Genomic DNA, 26,876 nt, shown 5'->3' on the forward strand with positions numbered 1-26,876 from the left:
TGTATACTCACTCAGCCCCCGAGCCTACTGTATTCTCACTCAGCCCCCGAGCCTACTGTATACTCACTCAGCCCCGGAACCTACTGTATTCTCACTCAGCCCCGGAGCCTACTGTATACTCACTCAGCCCCCGAGCCTACTGTATACTCACTCAGCCCCCGAGCCTACTGTGTTCTCACTCAGCCTCTGAGCCTACTGTATTCTCACTCAGCCCTGGAGCCTACTGTATACTCACTCAGCCCCGGAGCCTACTGTATACTCACTCAGCCCCCGAGCCTACTGTATTCTCACTCAGCCCCGGAGCCTACTGTATTCTCACTCAGCCCCGGAGCCTACTGTATACTCACTCAGCCCCCGAGCCTACTGTGTTCTCACTCAGCCCCCGAGCCTACTGTATACTCACTCAGCCCCAGAGCCTACTGTATTCTCACTCAGCCCCCGAGCCTACTGTATACTCACTCAGCCCCCGAGCCTACTATATACTCACTCAGCCCCGGAGCCTACTGTATACTCACTCAGCCCCCGAGCCTACTGTATACTCACTCAGCCCCTGAGCCTACTGTATACTCACTCAGCCCCCGAGCCTACTGTATTCTCACTCAGCCCCCGAGCCTACTGTATTCTCACTCAGCCCCGGAGCCTATTGTATACTCACTCAGCCTCTGAGCCTACTGTATTCTCACTCAGCCCCTGAGCCTACTGTATTCTCACTCAGCCCCGGAGCCTACTGTATTCTCACTCAGCCTCTGAGCCTACTGTATTCTCACTCAGCCCCCGAGCCTACTGTATACTCACTCAGCCCCCGAGCCTACTGTATACTCACTCAGCCCCGGAGCCTACTGTGTACTCACTCAGCCCCGGAGCCTACTGTATTCTCACTCAGCATGCTTCCTTCTGCCCTGTCATCCTCCCATCCTAGTGTGCTCTCCCTCCATTCTCCCTGCCTGAAAATTTGCCCACTATTCAGCACCATGTTCAAAGATTCTCTTAAAAAATAATTTTCCTTGTTTCTAGCTGAATTCAAAATGCTGGCATTTATCAAGGCAAATCGCCCTTTGATTTCTCCGTAATGTGTATTTCTTCTGAAGCTCCCTGTTCAACTGAATATTAATGCAGACATCCTGTGGTACCTGGGTAGTTTCTGAAATAGTTTGCTTATTGCACTGCACAGAGCTGGCATCAAAAATATTCTTGAGATTAGATTAGGAAAAAGCAAAGTGCTTAATTTAGCCCAGTGACCTAGACTCACTATCCAAATTGTCCATGGGCCTTTAGAAACTATGAATTGGCTATAATCAGACACCACATGACTTTTTTTTCTGGAGCCATTGTAAGCACATAGAGATGAGGCAAAGTGTAGGACCACACCCTGGGACAGAGTCCTTTTTAATACTTGGTACTGGCCCAAGACATATGAAGAAGACATTGTATTGTTTAATTAGCAATGCATTTTTAATGTATATGAGTATATGTATGTGTATATATACATGTATATGAATATATATAAATGATTACATATACACATTTTAATGTGTATATGGGTACACTGTCACTGTCATCAGACACACCAGAAGAGGGCATGGAATCCCATTACAGATGGTTGCCGGGATTTGAACTCAGGACCTCTGGAAGCACAGTCAGTGCTCTTAACCACTGAGCCATCTCTCCAGCCCAGCCATGTATTTTTATTTATGTGTATGTATGTGTTGATAGGTATTTCCATATAAGTGCATTTGCCAGAGGAGGCCAAAAGATTCGTCAGAGCTGGAGTCACAGGTGACTTTCCCACAATAGGTACTGGCGTCCTCTGTATACTCTTAATCTCTCCAGCCCCAATAATGTATTTTTTAAAATCTAAGTCCCCAAAGTAATAAGTTGTTTACATTTACAAGTGTGTGTGTGTGTGTGTGTGTGTGTGTGTGTGTGTGCACGCATTGACCTGTGTTTGCATGTACGATGTGTGAGTGAGGTTATAAGAGGCAACATTGCTGACCTGACTATTTGATTCACCATTTGGAGAAAATACAACTAACAAGACAGGAGTCATTTGCAAGTATCTGTACCTTCTGTCCCTATGAATTATTCTTCAAAACCACATCTCTCTTTTCTTTCAGGAAACCAGAGGCTTTGAAGTCACAAGAAGAGAAGGTAGGAAAAAAATTACATCTCTATCATTCCGGGCGCTGGCATTTTGGAAGTGGTTTGGCTGATTCGAAGATGAACGTCAGTCATGGGCAGCCTGGTCTTTGAAATGCCATGCTTTCCTGCACGACAGCTGTTTACTCAGGAGACACAAGAACCTAAGGCTGGGTTTGCCTGTGAGAGCAAGGCTTGTACCTTCAAGTGTCAGAGGCAGCTCCCGGGGAACTGGCTCACTCATGACTACACACATGATCTCTGAAGGAGACCCTCATTGGGGGGTGACGTTTGAAGCCATTTGGCTTCACCCAGAAGAGTTCATTAATGATAGCCACAACAAAACAAACAAAAAATGGTTTAGAGTTTGAGGAGTTTGTTTCATTGTCAGGTAGGCAAAACCACTATGAAAAATGCTTCTGATTAGATTTTTACAGCTTTGGCTAAGCCAGAATAGAAATAACCAATTAATTTCCCCTTTGAAAACAATTCCACGATGTTCCGTTTTCCGTGCCAGCCTTCCTCTGGCACATTTGTTTTCTGGTCTCAGAGGTAAGCGTGCACGGATGGCAATTTCAGAATCATCTAACGGAAATTTCTTTTATTTACTCTCAGTAACAGCTAGTCTCTAACGAGAGAATGTCTTTTGTGAGATTTGTGGAATCATCTCTTTATTGTAGGAACAGAGGGAGCAAATGAAGCCAGAAACCATAGTGTGCTCTTTGTCTAGCACATAGACTTTGATTCTAGCCTTAGCCCCACTCTCCTCCATTGTCCTATCTCCGAGCAGAGTAATGTTGGGCATAAAAAAACTGTTTGCCTCCTAAATCAAACACATCCTTCCTTCTGACTAGTTAGCATCCACGCTCTGGACCACAATGAGAAGCTTGGATAACCGAGGCACCGGCATGCCATTTAAGAACTTGATAACATCCCGGCAATACCGTCCACACCAGACACCCAAATAAATGGCTGCTGTATCTGCTTCTGAAACCATAAATCCAGAGGACCTGGGCAATCTGATTCTAGTGTTAACTTTCTGGCTTCCATGTGTGCAGTGGCCTCGGGACCACTTCCACAGGGCAAACCACATTGTTAGGATATCGATACCGAAGTAAATTGGATGAAGGTAGATTGGGAGGGGGGTGTTGTTTTTGAAAATTATGTTCCCGATGGGAACAATGACTGTCAGCTTGAGAGAGGTAGCTGTAAGAAATGAAGGTAGACGTTGGCATGAACTGTGGCTTTGAATAATAAGCTATCCTCTCACTGACAATGTCTGCAGTTAATTTGCATAAAGGAATCACATATAAACTTAACCTTTTTGTAATCTTACTGTCTGTCTGTGGAAAACGTCTCTGATTAGGCTAGAGTTTTGGGGGCAGCCCTGTGTGTTTCTTAACAAAGACAAAAAAAATTCTGAAAAACTTTGGAACTTTACAGGGCTTAGAATTCCTCAAAGGATGAAGTTGAGTTTGCCAGGAAGGGAACAGACACGAGTGGGCTGTTCTGTCTCCATTCACAGCTCTGCTCCCACATCAGTTTCAACAGTGACTGACCAAGAACATGTTCTTTGGGCTGTTATTAGCAGGTCTCTCCTGATACCACACACTTAGTTTACCGATTGTGAATGGTGTCTTCTTTAGGTTTTGTGTTTGTTTGTTTGTTTTCTTTTTGTGCTTGTTTTTTTTTTTCTTTTGCTTTTTTATGTCAACGTCAAATGGTTAAGAGTTCTTGAGTTAGCTAGATGTCAATGCTTGTCACTTTGCGGTGAGAAAGGGAGATTGGAGACGTAAGGATATTTCTAGGTTTTTGGAGACCTGGGAAGCCAGTGCCATGGGTTGGGTCGATCTTCTGAACAGTATTTAGTATAAAAAAATAATAGAGGTGCCGTGGAAATATCACGGAATTATTTCTATCCACAAAAGTAGGTCAGTATTGTCTCGCGGCCTGCATGCTGCTCCAGCCCAACCTGGAACAGAAGGGTTCAGTCATGCTCCTTTCTCCAAACCCAGGAGGGTCCAGGGTGCTCAAGAGAGACTGAATCTAAAAAGGCAGCCTCCTGACCACAGAATCTAAGAGAATTTTCCCTGTAGGGGTGTTTTGTTTCATTTCCACACCTGACTCAGAGACATGTGCTCTGCTGAGGCTTTAATATCACAAACACCTGACCCGGGGCAATTCCCCACTATGACTTCTGGAAATGCTTGACTAAGTCTGTGTGGTGAGGCCTGAGAGAGGCCGCCGATGCTCTGGGAGATGATGGAGTCTAGACTGAATCACAGAGCGGTAGGAACCAGAGAGGCGACAGCCCGTGACTTTATTCAGTGCTCCTGCAGCCTGTGTGCTTTGAGCTTCATCCCAAGTCATCTCCAGGTCATTCCATCTCTTTCCTGAAGTGTTTGGCTTATGCTGCTAATCCACCCCACTCATTCCCTGAAATCAGAAACCTCCTCTGTTCCTCTCCAACTTCCCCACAATCCTAGGCCAGGACCTGTAATCCATCTAATATATTCCCCTTTTAATAGAATATTATTATATTGGAGAATTTCATTTGTGCATACAATGTATTCACTGCTTTTCCTCCAATCCCTCCCAGACGAACCCCTACCTCTACTCCCTCAACCTGATGTCTTTTTTTTTTTTTTATAAACTGTTGTGTCCAATTTGTGCTGCTTATATGCACGTGCATCTGATGGCATCTGCTGAGGCAAAGGCATCCTGTCAGATGCCACAGCCTTAAAGAAAAATGACTCTTCCTCCCTTAGCAGTTGTCAGCTGTCAGCGGTTCCTACATTAAGGGTGGGAGGTAGTGACTGACTTGATGTCAGGTAGGCAACTACAACTGAAATTAGTTCAGGTGCACTGGCCCTGTAGTGTCCAGTCCATTCCGACTGCTGGCTCTTAGAGTATTTCTGCACCTCTTTCTTGAGCACAAGAGATATGATATAGACACTCCAATTCTAGCCAAGCCCCCCCCCCTTCCCCAGTCATATACTCTCTGCATTTTGACCAGTTATGAAGTTCTGTGCTAAACACTGTCCACTGCACAAAGAAACTTCTCTGGTGAGGGCTGAAAATGTCATCAGGCTATGGATGTAGAGGAACAATTTCATCTTGATCCTACCCATTGGGAAGCTGAAGATGGTTTTGATATTGTGTCCATTTAAAAACATAGCAATAGTAAGTTGACCCTTAGGGCCCATGAACTCCCCAGTCATGGCTTCTTGACTGGATTTACAATGTCAACCACACAGCTTCTCCTGTGGAGCAGGCCTTATACCAAACCATAAGGTGGTTGGTAAGCCCTGTGATGCTCATGCCACTACTGCACATGTGCCCTGCCAGGCTGACTGCTCTTGTAGCTTTCCTAGTTCACAGGTGAGTGAGCTGGCTGAGGCCTTTTGTCTCCCTCCCATTGTGATGACAATTCTTTCTTGAATTAGGTTAAAGTTGCCCCTCTGAACCCTGGTCTCATCTTCATGATATACCAGTGAGAACCCAAGACCCAAGACCATTGGGTTTTAAAAAGGTGATTTAAAATAACTGTTCTGGATGGTTGCTACAAGTTTTTAAAATACCATTAGTTCTGCAGTGTTCATTGCCATCTCCGGTAATGTTATATGTTCCTGGGCGATGCATTGCTGAGAGGGCATTAGGTTCAAATAAGCTTGGTGTCCTGGGCTGAATGTGCAGCCATATTTTGAGACTCTGTTCTCAAAGAAAAATACAGACCGACAAAAAGTGGTATAGTGAGGTACTAAGCCAGAATTTATGAACATGACCTTCTATGAAATAGAGACCTGTTTAATAAGGTTTCTATAGACAGTAGACATACCAAGTTAAGAGAAAGTCATGCTGGATCAGTTTTGGCTTTAGTCCCATGAGTGGCAGTGGGAAATCCATCTTTAGACACAGAAGGGAAGGGCCATGTGGAGGTAGAGTAAGGCACTGCTGGCAGCCACTGGCTAGGAAGAGGCATGGGAAGACTGTTCCCTAGAGCAGTCCTTCAGAGGGAGTCATGGATGGTCTGGCCAATCCTTCCTTTGATTTGGTCTTCTGATTTTCAGAACCTTGAGAAAATGAATTCCTGCTTTTGGAGTCTCCTGGTTTATGATAGTTTAGTGTAGAGGTGCTGGGGCATAGTACACCCAGAAAGTGCTAAACTCTGAGAACCCAATGAGTTACATGGCTGTAATCACTCTGGCATATATACACACACACATACACACACATACACACACACACACACACACACACACACATACACACACACACACTTATTCTTAGCAGGGAAGATAATAGGCAGCATTTCCCCCAAATCAGCTTCCCATGGGATAAAACAAATTTAACTTTGCTATCTTGGTGCTCATGGCTGCCACTGCACTCGGTACCTTTGCAAGGCCTGCTGCAAGGACGTGGGCAAGGGGAGAGCTTCCTCAGCAGCCAGGTACCAGGGCTGAGCCTTCTCGGAGCAGCGAGGTGGGCACAGTGATGTTGACTTGCTCATTATGAAGTTTCAGAGAATTCTTTATCTCCCTTGAACTTCAGCAGAGCAGACAGCATCCTACACTCGAGACTCCTTCCTTCCTTGCCACATTGTCAATGGCAACAAAGACTCTGCCCAAACCTCTTCCCCTCACCGTAGGACTGTTGCCTTTCTGTTGCACCCCACACTTCTAGGTGGTGGCTATTCAAGTTGTCTGATCTTGGTTCATCCTCACCAAGGCGCATAGCACATACCTCTGGCTACCAATCCTACATTGCCTCAACTGAGGCTAAGCGAGGAGTTCCCTATACCCCAACCCTTCACCGCTCGACACTGGAGCCTTGCTCATTCTTGTACACATGCTGGACTCAAAGGAAGTTGAGAGTGCCACCGGCCTCTCATGAAGTTAGGCTCGTGGTAAAGACTCTCTTATAGTAGTAAGACTGAGGTAGGACAATAAGACCACAGGGTGTCTCTAGGCTAGTACACCTATCTTCCTTAGAGAAGCAAAACTGTCGCTCCTTCATGAGATCCCCTAGACTGACCTTGAAACGAGTGTTCGGAACCCACCTGTGCTGGCTGCATTATGGTTACATTTTGTCTGCTTTCTAGAACAAGAATTTTTACACCTTTCCCCAGATGACTAAAAAGAAACCTCACGTGTATATATGTGTGTGTGTATGTATGCATGCATGTATATGCATGTTGTACATGTGTTAGGTTGGGGAAGAGTGCTTGGTATCTTAGCTGAACCTGGTACTCACTTTACAGTAGTAAAGATTGGAATAGCAAAAAACCTCAGAGTGTCTCTAGGCCAGGACATGTGTCCTCCATAGAGGCCAGCTGGCCACTAAACTCTGTGGATCCTGCTGTCTCCACCTGTCCAGCAGCGCTGGAATTGCAGACTCACAGCATCCTGTCCTACATTTTACATGGATGATGGGGATCTGAACTCACAGCCTTGGTTCTCCACAGCAAGCCTTCCACCCACTGAGCTGTCTTCCTAGATCAACCACAGTTCTTTTTCCATCCCCCTCCAGACATCTGAAATTTAATTTCAACCTTTTCTGAAACTTCATGGTGAAGAGTTGCCAACCCCGGTCCTTCTGAGACACTCCCATGTCCACTCAGAGGGCAGGTGCTGATTGTACCTGCCAGAGCCCATCTACTCACACCAGCACTTTCTCTGACTGATCCCATCTCTTTGAATTACAGCCGTGGGAGCGCCATCGAGTGTGGAGCAAGTGGCTTGGATAATTCAGCCCTTGTCAGCTATCTCTGAAGGGCAGGAGGTGATCTGTAAGCTATTCCAGATGTCTGTGATTGTGCTGTGATTAGGGGCTTGAGTTTGGAGCTGGGCACCAGGGTGTCATGTTATATTACTGGCCCTCCCAAGGATGGTTCACTTACTCTGTTCCAGCCTTAGCCAGCTGGGGGGCCTGGCTTTCCATCAAAACAATAGGGAGACTGGGAGGGCAAGGCTGCTGCTATCTTAGGAGGAGAGGAAAGGAGGGAGAGACTGTCACCCTTGCTCTGGGTGGCTCTGGGTACTTAGACTGCTTAGCAATGCAAATTCCCCCCAACTAAACAGGACCTGCCTGCCTTGAGTTGGAAACTGGAACCCTGGCTTCCTGAAAACTCCTGGAATCTGTTCCCAGTTGACAGCTGCCTCTATTGGCCCCTTTATTGTTCTGTGCATCTGGGGGATCTTCAGCTATCAAAATCCTTGTGGCGTTTGCCATTAATTCTGATTTTGTTTAGCAGATGTTTTCTGGATCTCTCAGTTGCCTGCATAATGTGTCTCAGTCTAATGTGAAGTAGCTGACTCTGGGCTGAAACAGATGAATGAACTCCCAGGATTTTTTGGGGGGGAGGGACTTTAGGGGTGGGGGGTACTTCTTTAATGGCCACAGGTGGAGGGAACTTAAAAGCAACCAGAGTTGACAGTGCTCATGGCAATGAGTCCTGTTCAGTTCTAGGCTTCATCCAAGGCCAGGTGAGGAGTTCCCTGCATCCCAACCCTTTGCTCCCCAACACTGGGGTATTGCTTATTCTTACACACATGCCAGGCTCAAAGAAATGGAAAGTGAGTGTGACCAAGCCCTGACTCGGCAGATTGGCTTTTTCTGTGGCACACTGACTCTTTTCAGCAGACAGAGTTGTACCCAGTTGCCCTACGTAGGTGGGAAACAGGCAGCCCTGCTGCTAGGATGTCTGTTCAAGCACGGGCAGGGGTTCTACACTCAAGCTTTTTTGTTTGTGTTTGCATAATAGTGTGTATGAGCGTGCATGCACACTCATGCGCAAGCACTTGCCACAGCCTGTGGAGGTCAGAGGACACATTGCAGGAGCTGGCTCTCTCCTTCTTCCATGTGGGTTCTGTTGACTGAACTCAGATCATCAGGCAAAGCTGCCTGCCGAACCGTCTCACAATTCCTCCACACTCTACAACCATCTCTTAAATGCAGTGCTCATAGAACATACCCTTGGAAATTACCGTCACAACACTTGGCCCAGGACCAGGGATCTCTTTCCAAAGCTCATGGGAAGTCACATTGTCAAATAGATAATGATTCCTGTCCTACTTTCACTTCTGTTTCTGTGACAAAATACCTTGACCTAAAGAATGAGGGTTTTTATGGTTTACAATTCTAGATTACTGTCATCATTGTAGGGGAGTCACATCATCAGGCACATCATCCATAGTCAAGAACAAGAGAGAAACAATGCACCCCTGTCACCTGCTTGCTCACTCAGGAAGTTTTCTTCAGTCTTACGTAGTTCAGAGTCCAGACTAGGGAATGGTGTTGCCCACAGTGGGCTGAGTCAATTAATAATCAGTACGACTCCTTGCAGGTATCCCCACGGGACAATTTGATGTAAATAATTTTTCAACTGAGACACTCTTCCTGGGTCATTCTAGGTTGTGTCACATTGACTATTACAATTAACCAGCACAATTCCCCCAAAGGTATGAACCACTGCAGATTCACAAGGACCATGAGATCAGCCCTTCCGCAGGTCCTGTCATTACGACCTGATCCTCTCAAGGTCCAGGAGGCGGGGAAGATGGGGACACCCTATGGGTCCTACCAAGGCCTCACCCTTGCATAGAAGTTTCAACTCCCTTGAGCACCCAGCAAAAGTTAAGATTGATGTTTGCCATCTTCCTTCCTTTCTTAGCCTCCAAAGCAGGAGTCTCTACTTTTTAGCAACTTTTGAAATGGTCTCCATGTAAGCACTGAAGCTTTGGGAAGCTGTTTGCTCCAGCATATTAATGTGCCACCGGCAAGCCTTTGGAGTTAATTATCTGTGACTTAAGAACCATTTATTTCTGTCTCTTTGTCTCATTGTCACCCAGCACTTTTCTTTATTAGGAAACGAAGTAGAGAACCAACTGACCATTATGTCCTAATTCTCTGGCTGTCATCAGAATTAGTTTACCTCTTAAAAATTCTCTTTAACAGCCCCCACCTCCCAAACCGGTGCCATCTCATTATTTTCAGATCGTGTTGTCTCTTAACAAATCTTTAATTCTTCTGCTCTGGCACGAGCAGAGTCCAAACTGGGACCAAGTTGAAGAAGGAGGCAGCCCGTCTAAATTAGCGAGGCTGTCAGTGTTCTCTCATGATTTATCAGCCTCACTAACTAAGCAGTTGGCTCTTTTCCCCTTCCCTCCAGCTATGATGGACGCATCACAGTCTGTCTCCTTGGCTGTGTGTCTGTCACACATGCTGGGGAACCAGCCGTGGTGACCCCGAAGGGCCTTTCCAGGTCAAGTGACCAAAGTTAGGAGGGGCCTGTGAGCTCAAACTGCTCATGGGCCATTCTACACTCTTATTTGGTTGGATCGTACTTCTTGCCCAGGGATTCCATTCAGTTCCTGGAACTGCTTCAGGCCCCCTTATGGAGGCTTGGTGTGTAATGTTGAATCTCATCCTAGAAAAGAAGACCTTGCCTTGATGTCCCCAGGAAGTTAGGACCATGTGCTGGGGAAATGAGCAGGTGGATGGGCACTGGATCAGTGGTTTGTTGAAAACCCATAGCCTCCTGGGACGGAGGGTTCTGCCAGTGGTGGGGCTTGGGTGGTATCTGGGTGTGGTTGGCACTGTGGAATGATGCACAAAGCTAATTTACCCCTATCTAGGATTAGCAACTCCTATCTTCCCCTGTCTCTGCAGGCCACGCTTGGCTGTTCTCTCATTACCCCAAAGGCAATGTCCTGGAGCCATGTTGGACAGTTAGTACTGGTGATGGAGGAACCACTCTCTGTGAAAAGATAATACAATACCTAGGTCACTGGTTGCCAGTGGAAGTTTCCTTGAGGTAATTGAAGGGTGCTGTGTACAGAGATGAGGAGTCGTGAGCCCTGGTAACTGAGTTAGCTGAGATGACACAGGAAAGTTCTGCAGACAGAAAGACTGCCTGTGTGCCCATATGTGGCCACCTCCTCACACTAGAGGGGGTGACTATAGAGCGTAATAGAATTTGCTCAGTAGAAAGGGTATCATTTTCTGATAGAACAACCCTCTAGATATTCTGCTCAAGGTAGTGTGTACCAAGAAGGTCCTTAGAGGAACAGAATGATAGAATTATTTATGTATATGTATATATATTTGGAGAATGAGCGTGGCTTATATGATAGGGCTGTGTAGTCCCACAGTGGCTGTTTGCAGGCTGACAAGGCCAAGAGTCCCTTAGCTTCTTAGAACACCAAGCCAGATGCCTCAGTGTTCCCAACATGGGCACTGAAGGTCCAAAAGGTCCAGGAGAATCACGTGTATTCAATTCACATTAGAGACCAAAGAGTCTGGACTCTTAGGTCAGGGGAAGATGATCCCAGCTACAGTGGAAACATTTGCCCAGAGAGAGGCAGAATATAGACAGGCAACTGCTTTTTCCTTGGGCCACAGGTTATCTGTCCTCAGTCAGTCTTCTCTGGAAGCATCTTTGAAGACAGAAATGTATAAATCTAGTCAGTTGGCAACCAAAATCCACCAGCATATAGAGAGTCTCAGGTCTTTTCCTAAAACATGGCTGCCTTAGAAGAGGGTCTCCCTGGACATGCCCCCCACCCTCACCCCTCAGTGCTGCGCAAAGTCCCTGGTCACTTTCTTGTGTCAGGTAACAAGACTCAACTGGCTCAAACAAAAAAGATGACTTGGTGGACTTATACGTAGCTAGACAATCTAGTCTCAAGGGTTGCTGGCTTCAGGCACACTTGATGTGGCCCAGGGATCCGGCTTTTCCCTTTAGTTCACCCCTCTGACTGACTTCCCTACAGTGAGTGTCAACCTCTCACAAGGCAAGTTCATCAGAAGAGAGGCAGCATAGCCTCGGCCTCTCACTGAGGTGCTGGGTTCCCTGCACAGCCTCCTGAGCCAGTGGCTGAGGATTGTGGGGAGTCCCCAGCTGTGTCCTGCTTGGTGTGTCATAAACCAATATGGGAGGAAGGTGACTCCCCAAATGACTGCTGGGACACAGAAGCAGAAAAGCTAAAAACCAAGAAACAACTTCCTGGGGCTAGAGAGAGGACTTGGTGAGAGGAAGACACACTTGCCTCACAAACCTGAACCTGAGTTCAGAATCAACATAAAAGCCAGGAGCATCTGTGATGCTAGCATGCTAACATGCCTGGTCTGGAGATGGGACAGGATCTTATTACGTAGTCTGGACTGACCTAGCAGAGACCAACTTGCCTTTGCCTCCTGAGTGCTAGGATTGAAGGCACGCACCACCATGCCTTGCTCACACTGTCCACGGTTATCAGACAGTTTGGGCCCAAAGGGTTCCCTCCTTTCAGTTCTGTAGGCAAGAAGGGTTCACTTTTAGAATAGCCTTATTCAGTCCCTATAAACACTTCTGAGATGAGGCAACACGCTCTCATTTTGTAAGAGAGAGAGAGAGAGAGAGAGAGAGAGAGAGAGAGACAGACAGACAGACAGACAGACAGACAGACAGACACTGACTGACTGAGACTGAGACTGGGTGGGAAAAGTTGAGCGTTAGCTGTGTAGGAAATTGGTCACAGAATTGAACCATAGATTTCCCAGAGTCCCCTGGGGAAATGCATTTGCTTTAGATATCCTACAGTGTTTATAGTATTCTGTCTCAAAGTTCAGGCACAAACATGGACTCTTTGTTCTTCCTGTAAGAGGGCCTGCAGGGGTGGAGAGCAAAGAACCAGCAGGGCTCTAGATGGTGGTAAGCCTTGCTTGCTTGGGAGCCCTGGCTTACTGCAGCCATAAAGAAGCAGAACCCCTCCCCCCCACACACATCAGAAGACATGGGGCTGGTGGAGAGTTATGGGAGGAAGGGAACCTGTGTGTTCTACTAACATCAGGAGTTGGAGGGATGGCTCAGAGGTTAAGAGCACTGACTGCTCTTCCAGAGGTCTTGACTTCAATTCCCAACAACCACATGGTGGCTCACGACCATCTGTAATGGGATTTGATGTCCTTTTCTGGTGTGTCTGAAGAGAGGGACAGTGTACTCATATTAATACAATAAATAAATCTTTTCTAAAAAAGAGAGAATTTCTTTTTGGATGGAAGCAGCACTCCTACCAGCGGCTCAGTGGCTTTATCTAATGTCCTATCATTTGCATGAGTTACTGAACCATTCAGACACAAGATGGGAATCCGATGGCCAAGGGGAGCAGATTACAGCGGAGGCTCAAATCTGATCTCAGGCTTAGACACTTGAGCCATTCAAAAAGTGGCCAGATCTCTTGCTTTGTCTTTAAAGATGGTAGGTTTGTACAAGTGGGCTACAAATTGCTTTCCCCCTTTTAAACAATGTGAAATAACACCTTGACAATGGTTCCTACACTGCCTTTGTTTTCGAGGTGCTATCTGGTTTCTCTTTTCCCATTTTTATTTATTTCTACACTGATTTATCCCTGTGTGTGCCTACATGTGCACCATGAGGAAGTCAGAGGACACCTGTGAGTATCAGTCATCTACCATGTGGGTTCCTGGAATCAGACTGAGGTTGTCACTTGGTATGGAGTGTCCTTTACTCAGTGAGTCATCTCACCAAACCCAAGTCTGTCCTCTTTCTGACATGTTGAGGAAAATCTGTGAGTTAGAAAGAGTGAAGATACCCCGTTGGTGTTAGAAGAGGAATCAAGCTCAGAGACAACAAGGGACTTGCCCAAGGTTGCACAGCTTATAAGGTCTAGTTCTGTGTTCTCATCAGGCTTACTCGAGGAAGTTTATAAATTAAAATCCAACAGGCTGGTGCTGGGCTGGGGCTCTGGGCTGGGGCTGGTGCTGGGGCCGGGGCTGGGGCTGGGGCTGGGGCTGGGGCCGGGGCTGGGGCTGGGGACATAGCTCAGAGTCCATCCCCAGCACTGCACACTAGGCATGGTGGGCTGTGCTTTTAACCCAGCACATAGGAGGCAGATGGAAGAGGATCTGAAGTTCAAAGTCATCCTCAGCTAAGAGATAGTTCGAGTCCATGCTCAGCTACTTGAATCTGTATCTCGAAACAAACAAAACAGCAGCAACAAAAAACAAGAGGAAAGTGGAGTTAACAAACAAACAAAAACCCTTGTGGGTGGTGTTCCTTAAAATAAAACACTGCGAGAACTTTCCTGTCAAGGCAGTGATCCTTTACTTGAGGAATCAGGATAATCAGAACGTGAGTCAAGTCACATTCAAGGTGCCTGTCCAGACTGATGTTGTTTAAGTACCACGTGACATACTCACAGTTTGAAATGATGACAGTCTAAAACAGGACCCTCAATAGCCAGAAGCTGGAAAGAACCCAGATGTCCCTCAACAGAGGAATGGAAACAGAAAATGTGGTTCATTTACACAATGGAGTACTACCCAGCTATCAAAACAATGACTTCATGAAATTCGTAGGCAAATGAATGGGACTAGAAAATATCATCCCGAGTGAGGTAACCCAATCACAGAAAAAGCACACATGGTATGCACTCACTGATAAGTGGATATTAGCCCAAATGCTTGAATTACCCAAGAGACAAGCCACAGACCACATGAAGCTCAAGAAGAAGGACGGCCAAAGTGCAGATGCTTCAGTCCTTAAAAAGGGGGAACAAAAATATTCATAGGAGGAGATAATGAATACAAAGTTTGGAGCAGAGACTGAAGGGATGGTCATTCAGAGACTGCCCAACCTGGGGATCCAGCCCATATACATACAGCCACCAAAACCAGACAATATTGCTGCTGCCAAGAAGTGCATGCTGACAGGAACCTGATATAGCTGTCTCCTGAGAGGCTCTGCCAGAGCCTGACAAATACAGAGGCAAATGCTCACAGGACTTAGAGAAAGGATTGAAGGAGCTGAAGGTGTTTGCAACATAAGAACAACATAAGAACAACAATACCAACCAACAGAGCTCCCAGGGACTGCATGTGTAGCAGAGGAAGGCCTTGTTGGGCACCAATGGGAGGAGAAGCCCTTGGTCCAATCAAGGCTGGACTCCCCAGTGTAGGGGAATGTCAGGGTGGGGAGGTGGGAAAGGGTGGGTGGTTGGGAAGGCACCCTTATAGAAGAAGGGGATGGGGAGGAGAGGGAATTTATGGACTGGAAACCGGGAAAGGGGATAACATTTGAAATGTAAATTAAAAATATCCAATAAAAAAAATAAAATAAAACAGAGCCCCAAATTCTATTCACTGGAGCTAGATGCTCAGTGGTTACGAGCCCTTGTTCTGGTAGCAGATCTGAGCAGTTCAGATCCACTGAGCTCGGTTCTAGCATATGGAGGCTCACAACTGTCCCTAACTCCAGTTCCAGGGGATCCATCACCCTGTTATGTCCTTCATGGATACCAGGCACACATGTGGTGCACAGACATACATGCAGGAAAACACTCATACTCGTCAAAATTTAAAACTAGAATAAAACCTAGTTGTATTGCCACATGTCAGCAGACACATTGGTAAGCCCCAGGCCCAGATGTTCCCAAGACGGACAGTTCTGCAGCTGCACCGAGAGCGCCCTGTGTGTGGAGACCAGAGCCTTAACTTTGAACTCGAAACCAGACATCCACAGATGCTTGTGGAGGCCAGGAGCAGGGTCTGATTCTCCTATGAATATCAAAGCTCAGTTCCCATGTTCTCTCACTGTCAGGCCTCTTGGTGGTTCTATATAGGGTTTCCTTTCTTCTTTTAAAAATTTTTTGCATTTATTTGTGTGTGTGTGTGTGTGTGTGTGTGTGTGTGTGTGTGTGTGTGTGTATGTGTGTGCGCGCGCGCGCGCAGAACAACTTTGTTTCTCCTTCCTCCTTTACATGGGTTCTGGGGATCAGAGACTCAGGTAATTAAACTTGGTGGTAAACGCCTCTACCCACTGAGCCATCCCACCTGCCCCTTCTACAGGGTTTCCAATGAGCAGGATGCTTTTGCATGCATAGACAAAGGAAAGCCACATAAACGGCAGGTAACTTTTGGACGAGGCACACCTTTCCAAGACAAGCAAGTGGGAACGGTGCCTTTCCTCTTGTTGTTGTTTAAGAAGCCCAGCAGCAGCTGTGTGTTTAGGAAATAATAAAAGCATCGCTTCTTCCCCCAAGAGATCTCTGCAAGCAGAGCTGTCCAGGGCTGACCCATCTGTCCAAATTCCACATCCCCCTGTGGAGCGTCGCGGGAGACGACCAGATGAAGCCATCTCAGAACCAAACGCTTTAGACAACTCTTAGTTCGGAGTGTATCCATGCTTGATGCCGGGGCCCATTAGGATGCGGATGCGGGAAGGCATGGATCGGAGGTGCTGAAGAAAAAGGGGGACACAGGTGCACAGCCCCCACTGTATTTAGCTGACCTGGGGAAATAATAGGTGTGCCTAGCACTCTGGGACGATCCACACCCAGGGTTTCCAAAGGTCACCCCCATACCAGTCTTCATAGCTGTGCTCTTTCAACTAAGCAACCAGCACGGTGACAGGAATGGTAGCACCCATGCCTCCCATGACAATGCCGTTCACAGCTTCATCCTAGTGGATGGAAGGTTCCTGAACCTACTGTGGATTGGATAGGAAGTGCCGCCCTCTCAGAGGTCAGTGCCGCCCTCTCAGAGGTCAGTGTGTTTGCTATAGTTTGGTCCCAGCTGGTGGCCCCAGTAAGAGGTGCCTGGATAATGAAGCCCTGATCTCATCAGATGGATCAATCTATGGATGACTTCAGAGCTGGGTGAGCCATTAGGAGGAGGGATGTTATGGCTTGTATGTGCTTGGCCCAGGCAGTGGCACTACTAGAAGGTATGGCCTTGTTGGAGTAGGTGTGTCACTGTGGGTGTGGGCTAAAGGACCTTCACCCTAATTGTCTGGAAGTCAGTCTTCCACTAGCAGCCTTCAGATGAAGATGTAGAACTCTCAGCTCCTCCTGCACCATGCCTGCCTGCAGGCTGCTGTGCTCCCACTTTGAGGATCATGGACTGAGCTTCTGAACCTGTAAGGCAGCCCCAGTTAAATGTTGTCCTTTATACGAGTTGCCTTGGTCATGGCATATGTCCACAGCAGTAAAACCCTAACTAAGACAAGAGACCTGGCTGGAGTAATGAATCTACCCCTGGAGTACCGTCGAGGTCTGCATCTCGTGCCTGACCCCCGTCAACCTCCCCCTATCTCATTTTCCCTCTTTGCATCTCTGCTGATGCAAAGAAGTGAGCAGCTCTCCCTCTCTGTGCCCAGGGCCTTATGGATGCTGCAATTTCTGAGCTCTTCTATACTCAAGGGGCCAAGAGAGAGCCCTTCGCCACACATGGCCTACCCGTTGGTTGCTAATATAAACAAACCCCGCCATTAGGGCTCCATCTCTGCTTTCCTTGCGAATACTCCAAGGCCACTTAGGTTCTGCCAGCTTACTGACTTCTGCTGAGCCATTTTAGATCCTCCAGTTTACAAGGCAAACACAGCCTCCACCAAGACCCGAGTCTGACTCCCACGCCATAGTTGTTTCAAACGTAAGGTAGTCTGCAAGTGGGACACACCCTACAACTGCATTCGTTTGACTTGGATTATCAACCTACCTACAGGAGGTTTTTGGTTTTTTTTAATTTTAATTTGAATGAATTGCCATTAAAAGTGGGGACATTTTACATATATTAATCAAAAATTATTCTGAGCCTACATAGCACCCTGCAAAAGAATGCAGAAAACACACTGGAGGCAGATCTGTCCCCAGATGTGCATTCTTCCCTGTCTGACGAGGTCCACACACACCACTCCCTCAGGCGTCCATGGTACGGATACCATGAGCTGGGTGCAGTTCAGGAAACAAGTGTAGCCATGTCGAAGCCTTGGGAAGTTGCTTTCATCAAGCTATCTGTGTGGCTTTAGGAAACATTTGGGTTAATTTATTTTACACTCTGTGTGTGTGTGTGTGTGTGTGTGTGTGTGTGTGTGTGTGTGTGTGCGTGCGCGTGCACACCACAACCTGGTGTGGAACTCAGAGGCAAACTCGAAGGAACTGGTTCTTTCCTTTCACCATACGACTCCCAGACATCAGACTCAGGTTTTCGGGGTTGGGTGCAAGCCCCCTTGCCAGCTGGTCAGCACTGTTGCACTCAGGTGTGGCAGGCACTAACCACAGCACAGCAGCAGTCCATGTTAATAGGAGAGCAAGATGACCACTCCCACCCACAGAGGCAGGGTCTTGTCCGTACCTGCTACTCACCCCTTTGAAGATAGCTGAGGACACTGGTGTCTAGAAGTGGGTCCTTGGTTTCCCCATCCAACCAGCTTAATTTCTGTTATTAAGCCCTTGATCTAGAAACATTCACTCCAGGCAAGAGATTTGCAATCAAGCGTTGGGTGTGGTAATTAATCTGTGTGCCTCTTTATGTCAGTTGCACACATTTAAAACAGTGTTGCCTAAGCATTTAAAAGACACTCCACGTGTGTTGAAAGTAATTACTTTCCAAAGATATTTCCCACTGATGTCCCGTTGCATCTAAATACGTATTTATAGGACTCAGTAGACTAGAATAGTTCTAATTGATATATTTCAGTTCACTGGGTTAAAAAAAATAGAGAGGCATCTTGAAGCATATTTTTAATCAGTGTGTTTGTCCCAAAGATAGTGTTTGGCATCTTCAAAATCAGTCACATGATGGTAGAAAAATATTACATATGGTAGGCTCCCTGCACAGATTTAGAACTTAATGAGAGGTGACATTGCGGCCTAAGCATGGTTGTGGCTGCAGCTTTGAATCTGGGCTCATGAGTGTCCTAGAGCTCGGAGGAGCTGACGAACTCCCTCGGTGTCATTTTCTTAATGTGCAAAATGCATATGACACACAGCCACTGCCCTTGTGTGGCAAGAACTAGTGCTTGCTGAGTTGCAAGCGTTGTTCTAATAAAGCAGCCTTAATTGTTTGTTTTGTACACTTTCTGTTTTATTGTTTTTATTATTTCTCTTGCCTCCGTAATTGGTAATTATTGGGTTCCCATTAATTCTTTATTAGTGAGTTTATAAACGCTATCTTGTGATTTATCCTTCTGCTTACACTCGCTTTCCCCCAAATGTCATTAGCAGAGGCAAGAGGCTGGTGCACGCCACTCTGCCTGCCTCTAATGGGGCCAGCAGGGCTACGAACAGCTTCTCATGGCTCACTCTTGTCTTTAGGACGGATCATTCCCAATTACTTGGTTGCTTTGCTGTGAAAGGCTGAATATGAAACCCAGGAGGTTTATTAGAAAAGCATTCTAAGAGGCAACTTACCCAGACGAACAGTGTCTGACAAGGACCTAAGCTCCTTTTTTCTCTTTTACATTTTTTTTAATGGGAGAGAAGAGGTGGGAAAGTGCCCTTGTGGCTTGGGACAAGCCTCCTGAATGTAAATGACCATGTAATGTGGCATGCCGGGTAAAAAGTCAAGGAATCATCATTCATACAGAACAGAGAGGCCAAGGCCCATTGAGCCTGAGATGTGGAGCCTTGACTGCATTTCTAGCTGCTGCTACTCTGGTCCATTCTCCTGCTTCCCCGCTGAGATCCCACATAATCTCCACATGGTCTCCTTTTTGGGGAGGGAACAGCTTTCCCAAATTCTGTAGGCAGCCATTCTGAATTCTGATCCAACTCATTGGCTCCTAAACATCCCATGTAAGGCTAGTGTGAGGGTTAGTGTCTGTTGTCAAAAGACTCTAGAAGGGCTGGGAGACACACCTCTGTCGCGGCTCGCGGAGGCTTATCCTAACTGCTTTACTTGGAAGATTTGCCCACTGTGGGTGGCACCATTCCCTGGCTGAGTCCTGAACTGTCTAAGTAGAGAAAGAGAGCTGAGCATCAACAGTTGTCACCACTTTATGCTTTTGAACTGTGAGGGCAGTTGCTAGCTTCCTCGAGCCTTTGTTGCTGTGACTTTCCCAGTGATGGGCTGCGTTCTTGAACAACTCTGAATCAGAACAAACCCTGTCTTCCTTACGTTGCTTTCTGCGTGGTATTTTATTATAGCAACTAGAAAGAAAAACAAAACAGAGACGGTTGGCTTAAAAACCAATGGATTTATTGTGCTTACTTACCAGGGTTACTCACAGGAGCCTCAGTGACCCCCCCCAAACAGCTGTGTCACCAGAAAGATCTTGCTCCTTCTGGATCACAGCTTCACCATAGCTGTAGAAGTGAAATTCCACCACCCACCCCCTGCTTAACTTTCTGTATTCTCTGTACTCGTGTACCTCCTAAAGCCAGATGTATGCCCACTTTCTGACCAGGTTCTCAGTTGTTTTAATTTATAATTTTATTATTGTTTAGGAATTTCATGCATTCATATAATGTGCTTAGGTTAAATACATCCCAGTCCCTTCCCTCTGCTTCCTCCCCTAATCCCCCTTCTATTTTTCCCTCCTGTTCTCTTATGCTCCCCCCCCCACCTCTGCCCCGATCCTGTTGAGTCTACTTGATACTGCTTATGTGTGCATGGATGTAAGCCTACCTGTTGGAACCTGGTAATCTATCCCGGAGGAAAGCTAACCCCATCTCCTCCAGCAGCCATCACTGGCCAATAGTTCTTTGGCTAGGTGTAGGACTTCTCCTAATCCATGCTGGGATTGTAGCTGGCTTAATCTTTCCAAGACTTGTGCACTCGGTCACAGTCATCTATGAGTTTGTTATGGGTTTGTGCATGGGAAGGCCCCATCACATTGGCAAACAGGGTCAATGTGGACATTTACCTGTGGCTCTTACAGTCTTTCTAGTCTTCTTTTGTGGTGATCCCTAAGCCTTGTGGCGAAAGGGTCTGATATAGATGTCCCACTTAATGCTGAGCATCTTAGTCCCTTATTCTCTTCATGTCCTCTGTTGTCAATTTCTGTATCAATCTCCTGCAAAAATAGGGTTCTCTGGCCAATCAGTGGTGAAGCTTGCCTTTAATTCCAGAACTCAGGAGGTGGAGGCAGGTGAGTCTCTATGAGTTCAAGGCCAGTCCACTACACAGAGAAACTCTAGAAAAAGAAAACAAAAATGCTTGAGAAACACTCTGATCTATTGATGTATGAGTATAAAGCTAAAAACTTAGAAGTTTATCATTGTGTCTATTTAGCAAAATAATTAGACTCCTAGGGTCTATGACCTAGGCAGCCTTGGGGTTTGACTGGTTAACAGTACCAGGCATGGGTTCCATGGCCACAAGTCCATTCAGCAAGTGGTCACATTCATGCCACTATTGTACCTCATGCCGGTGACATATCTTTGCCAGGCCAGTCATTACTGTAGCTCTGAGTCCACAGCTGGGTAATATTTTGTTGATTACTTTCCCCTCTTAGTAGCATGTACCTCACAGCACTAAGAATGCTAGCCAGTTGTAAGTACCAACTTGATTTCTCCATGCCCAGTGACTCAAGTATGTGGTATCTTCAGCAGTAAGGTCTTACCTTCAAGTAGTTCTGAAGGTAACCCTTAGTGTTGGGAAGATGTCTATAGGTCCCCATTGACAAACGACTTGAATAGAGGTAATCCTGGGCTTTTGATTTGATGGCCTCTTGTTCCTGGGAGGGGCACTGTCACCCTGCTATAAGGGAGCTCTTTTTTACATACTTATACATATTTAGGACACTACTACAATTGTAGGATTCCATATGACATTATCGAAGGTCTTTAGTCATTTCTCCCCATACTCATTACCTACCCTGCCCTCCCATCTCCCACGCAAGCCAGCCTTTCTTGTTCCACTACCCTCCCTCTCCCTTAATACTACCTATTCTGCTTTACTTGAAGTCCCTCCACTCCTACCCTTACCCCCGGTCATGGCCCCTCATTAGTTCTCTGCCTTCTCTGATAACTCCTATGGAAACTACATATCCCAAGATTCAAAGCTAGCATCCAAAGATGAGATGTCCTTCTCTGTTGTTCCTCGCTGTTGGCTATTATGGGGTCCTGTTTGGAGTACAGGTGCTCTCCCTCTCTGTGCCTGCAGTAATGGGAAGGAGGGGTTTTCAGAGAATGCTCACTGAGATGCATTGTTCCGGAAGCAGTGGATTAATGCAGGCCAACTTACTTTCTTTTATCCCCTGCTAGGTAATCACATTTATCCTCCATGTGGGGAGAGGAGTAATAAAGTCAAAGCTCTGGGACTGTTTGCACAGGCTGTTGTTTCTGCCACGTGGGAGACAGGATATCTCAGCTGACTCTCTCACTTACAGCGATTGAAAATTATAGGGAAAATAACTCTGCCATCCTTTAAAGACATCAGTGGGAAGGCCAGGGAGGGGAGTACTGATAAGAAGCTGGGGTGGGCGGTGGTGGGGGGACAGAGAAAATAGCAAATCAGGGCTTAGAGGCAGACTTGTTTGCTTTGAGAGTCTTTGTCCTGAACCATTGACCACGAGCTCTGATGTTTGTGATCTCAGGAGGCATAGGGTTGGGAGCTGAGCCCAGGACACATTAGTTTATTAGAAAACCCACGTCACCTACCAGGCACGGAGCTCCTGCAGCCTCAGTGTTAGCTCAGGTATAGAGCAGAAGTCACCATGCCCTCCTTCCCTTAGGAAGTAATGATAGAAATTGCTTGTCTCAGAACACAGTGCCAGGCAAAGGTGGGAACCAGGGGAGCTTCTCTGACCTACATTTTCATCAGGGTTCCTGAGGTGGGAGTTCTTGAGGAGGCCTCAAGCCAAGAACTGAGCATAAGGTGCCCCAGTTCAGAGTATTCTAGGGTACCTGGGAGAGTAGACAAACACCAACTAGGCAAGCTTTTCAACACAGACCTTGGGATTTTGAGTGTGCTGTCCTATGAGAGTGTCTCTGTCAAAAGTTCTTTTTTAAATATGAAGGGAAGCAAGACACTAAGAACAGCAGAGAGACATAGACACTTCAGATATTTGAATTAACAAATACAGAATAAAAACATTCATAATGTAAGAAATCAAAAAGGCAGGGTGGGGGTGGGGGCGCTGGAGAGATGGTTCAAATGTTAAGAGCATGGACTGCTCTTCCAGAGGTCCTGAGTTCAAATCCCAGCAACTGCATGGTGACTCACAACCATCTGTGATGGGATCAGATGTCCTCTTCTGGTGTGTCTGAAGTCAGCTACAGTATACTCATATCAATAAAATAACTAAGTGAATTAAAAAATATATCCTTTCTTTCTAGGGCTGCTTTAAAAAAAAAGAACTCAAAACAGGAGCTGAAGGTTTGCGCCAAGAAAAATGACGTAATAAATAAACTATTTGGAAAATCTGAAAAATAACCAAATGTAATTTTCAGAAAATAAAGCGTTTAATTGCCTTTTTGAATAGTTAGCATTAGGGAGATAGCTTAGGTAATGAAGGGATTATAAACACATGGACCCCAGTTTGTTCCCCAGAGGCGATATAAGAAGCTGGGGGTAGGCTGTTGAGCTGGCTCAGTGCCCTTCCAGAGCATACAGGTTTGATTCCCAGGAACCACAGGGCAGCTTACAGCTAGGTTTAGCTCCAGTTCCAGGAGATCTGACACCACCCTCTTGTGATCTCCATGAACACCAGGCACACAGATTGATATAACATAGACAAAACACTCATATACACATATAATAATAATAATAATAATAACTATTATTGTTATTATTATTATTATTATAAAGCTGGGAGTACCATGTGAATTTGTAATCCAGCTTTGGTGAACAGAAACAGGAAAATCCCTGAGGCTCACTGATACACTTTGGTAAGCTCCAGGCAAGAGAGAAACTCACCTCAAAGTGACAAGGTGGATAGCACCTGAGAAACAGTCCTTTGGCCTATACACCACAATGTGAACAGGTGCACTTGTGCAAATATATGTATGCACACACATACATATGCACTCATGTATATACACATGTACAAGTGCGTGCATGCACATTCAATTTATGGAATTAAGAGCAAAATGTATTTAACTGAAGAGAACTGGGCGAAGTTCTGGGTGTGCACAGAGTATGGTTAGACATTGAACCATCAAGGTTGCACAGTGCAAAGATAGGGACAGATGCACTTGTACACTTGTATAGGGAGCCACAGGAAGAGAGAAATCGGGTGAGTGGTGTCAGGAGAGGTCAAAGTTGAAAGTTTTGAGCAAAACCAAAGGAAGGCAGCCTGCCGTCAGGCACAGTAAGTCTAATGAATCTCAAAGAAAATGAGGAATCTATGCCCACATGTTTTCTGACGATTAAGCGATGACCTTAACCAGAGCCACAGAGAAAAGACCTCTCTAATGAATAAATGCACTTATGTGCACTTTCTCCATGAAAATCCGGAAGTAGGAGAACAGTGCCGACTTAGTGTGTTGAGAGGGAAGCCTGGTCACTATGGACGTTTAGACTTAGTAGCCATGCCCTATTCCTCTCTTGCTCTGCCTGTCCCTCCGTCTCTACATTAATTAACCTCTACTTTTCAAAATGCCCACTTTGATGTTGTCTCATCAATAATTTCTTAAAACCAGGGGCTGCGTTTCTGTGTTCTGGAGTGCCTGCCCATTTGATTCTTTCTAATAGGTGCCAATTATCCGTCCCATTCTCCATCTTTCTCTCACTAATGACAGTAATTTTAAAGTTCTCTGTCTGCTCATGTCAATATAGTGAACATTTCAGAGTCAGCATTGATGATTTTATTCCAGGATTATGAGTCCCCTTCCTGTCCTGCCTCCCTGGACTTCATGGGAGGATTTTGGTTTCCCTGAGAGTCATAGGGTGCAGAAAACCTATTTTTGCCTATGATCCTCACTCAAAGAGCAAAGCGCTTTAGAGGTAGTTCTGATACCAAGTGACATACTACAATAGAGTTCTGTCATTAACTTCCTGGAGTCAACCTGGGCCACACTTTCTTCCATGGTTAGATTCGGTACTCAGTAAGATGGCTCTCATACACCAGTTACAGGCTGAGGTGCCACCAGGCCACTGTATTTCAGAACATCTGGCTGTACGTTGTGGAGTTTCCATGATCCCTTTGGACTTGATGAGACATTAGAAGAACTTGCTGAACTCAGAGACGTATTTTATATGGGATTACAGGTCTTTTTGTTATGAAGGATACAGATCAAGATTAGCCAATGAAGAAGCACATGTCCAAAGTCTAAGCTGGCTCTGGACGCAGCATGGCTGTGCTCGCTCCCCATGGTGGCAGGGATTCACCTTCCTGGTGCTCATCGTGGGTGTGTTTACCAGCCTCAGAGTCCAGGGATATTTTTTTTAAAGATTTATTTATGGGTGTCTCTCTGTGTGTATCTGCCATGTGTAGGTTGATTTAAAGGTAGTTGTAGATGTGGATGCTGGGAGCTGAGAGTAAATCTCTCCGTCCTCCCTCCCTCTCCCCCCTGCCCCCTTCTCTCTCTCTCTCTCTCTCTCTCTCTCTGTGGGTGTGGGTGTGGGTGTGGGTGTGGGTGTTTGTATATTTGTGTGTACAAGAGTAAGGACCAGAGTTCAAATCTCTAGAACCCACATAATAACCACTTGGGTAATAGAGGAGTCTGCCTACACTCCCAGCAAAGCAGAAGGCAAAGACGAGATCCTAGAACAAGCTAGCTAGGTAAACTACTTGAAGCAGCAAACACCAATTTCAGTGGGAAACTCAGACTCAATGTATAAGGTGAAGAGCAATCAAGGAATGATCTGGTAGGATGTCAATCTCAGGCCTCCGCTCACATGTACTAACACACAATAACATACACATGCATGCATCCACACATATGTGAATATGTGTATGCATATACACAAATACCATAACCACATACATAAAATGGAATTAAATGATAAGGACTAGGGGCATAGGACATAGCCAGTGGCAGACCCCTGGCCTAGCATGCAAAAAGCCATAAGACAAGTCTCTGGCAGTAATTATAATAAATAATATGCAAAAATAATAAAAATCTGGAAATAAAGAATGGGAGAGAATATCACAGTAAAACCACCAGAGCTGCCTGCTGGCTATCTTATCAAAGAGAGACAAAAGAGTCACGGGGCCTTGCTGGAGGAGAGTAAGATGCTTGCCAGGTCAAGGATCGCTCAGTGGTGCCTCCCGAGGAGGAGCCCTGGGTTCCTTCCCAGCTGTCACGGGTGGCTGAGGGAGCATCACTAAACAGTAATAAATTTTGCAGGAACACAGGCATTCCAAATCCAGTGTGCTCATCAAGGTAGTCAGCACCGCAAAGATAACGTCTCCTTTTCACGGAGGAAAGTAGACAGATTCATAATTGCAGTGGGAGCTATTACGTAATTTTAAATGGCTCCATTAGAATAAGAAAGCACAAAATTTGATGAGTTAAATATCCTACTTACAGAGTTAGGAAAATACTGTTAGAATAGACCCAGTAAACCAGAGGGAATAAATAAGAAAGCCACCTTGAAAGGGGGGTGTATAAAATTAAAATAAAAAAATAACAGGATCAAAAATAAAGCCAACTTCTGATTTTTCTGAAAAACTAAAACCAGCAAAGGTCTGGTAATAGTCATTAAGAAAAGGAAAGAGAATACACTCACCGAGGATGAAAGGGGAATTTAATAATTGAATCTAAAAATTAACATTCCAACAGAATCTTGATTTGGCAACGCAGTTGAGAGTTCTGATGGTCCAATTCATAGGAAAAAAAAAATCTGACAACTTAAATAAAAATAAAACCTGATCATGGAGCCAAAGCGGTGGCTCAGAGGGTAAAAGCAGGAACTGTTCTAGAAGACCAGGGTTGAATCCTAGTGCCTACAGGAGGAACTGTTCTAGAAGACCAGGGTGGGCTCCTAGCGCCTACACGAGGGGCTCACAACTCTCTGTGACTCTAGCTCTGTGACCCGATGCTCTCTTCTGTTCTCCCGTGGGCACCCATGCT

The 26,876-nt window shown here is 46.0% G+C and overlaps 1 protein-coding gene across 2 annotated transcripts in view; it reads left to right on the forward strand.

Annotated features, from left to right (window-relative positions):
• The window catches only part of Fstl4 (follistatin-like 4), a 433,607-nt gene that overhangs the window by 48,328 nt on the left and 358,403 nt on the right, over positions 1-26,876 (forward strand). For both annotated transcript variants that reach the window (NM_001414342.2, NM_001107000.4), the window contains 1 exon segment: positions 2,115-2,148. In NM_001414342.2, coding sequence (NP_001401271.1) covers positions 2,115-2,148 — 34 coding nt within the window.

The sequence above is a fragment of the Rattus norvegicus genome, chromosome 10, assembly GCF_021556685.1.
Source record: "Rattus norvegicus strain SHRSP/BbbUtx chromosome 10, alternate assembly SHRSP_T2T, whole genome shotgun sequence".
Classification (NCBI taxonomy): domain Eukaryota; kingdom Metazoa; phylum Chordata; class Mammalia; order Rodentia; family Muridae; genus Rattus; species Rattus norvegicus.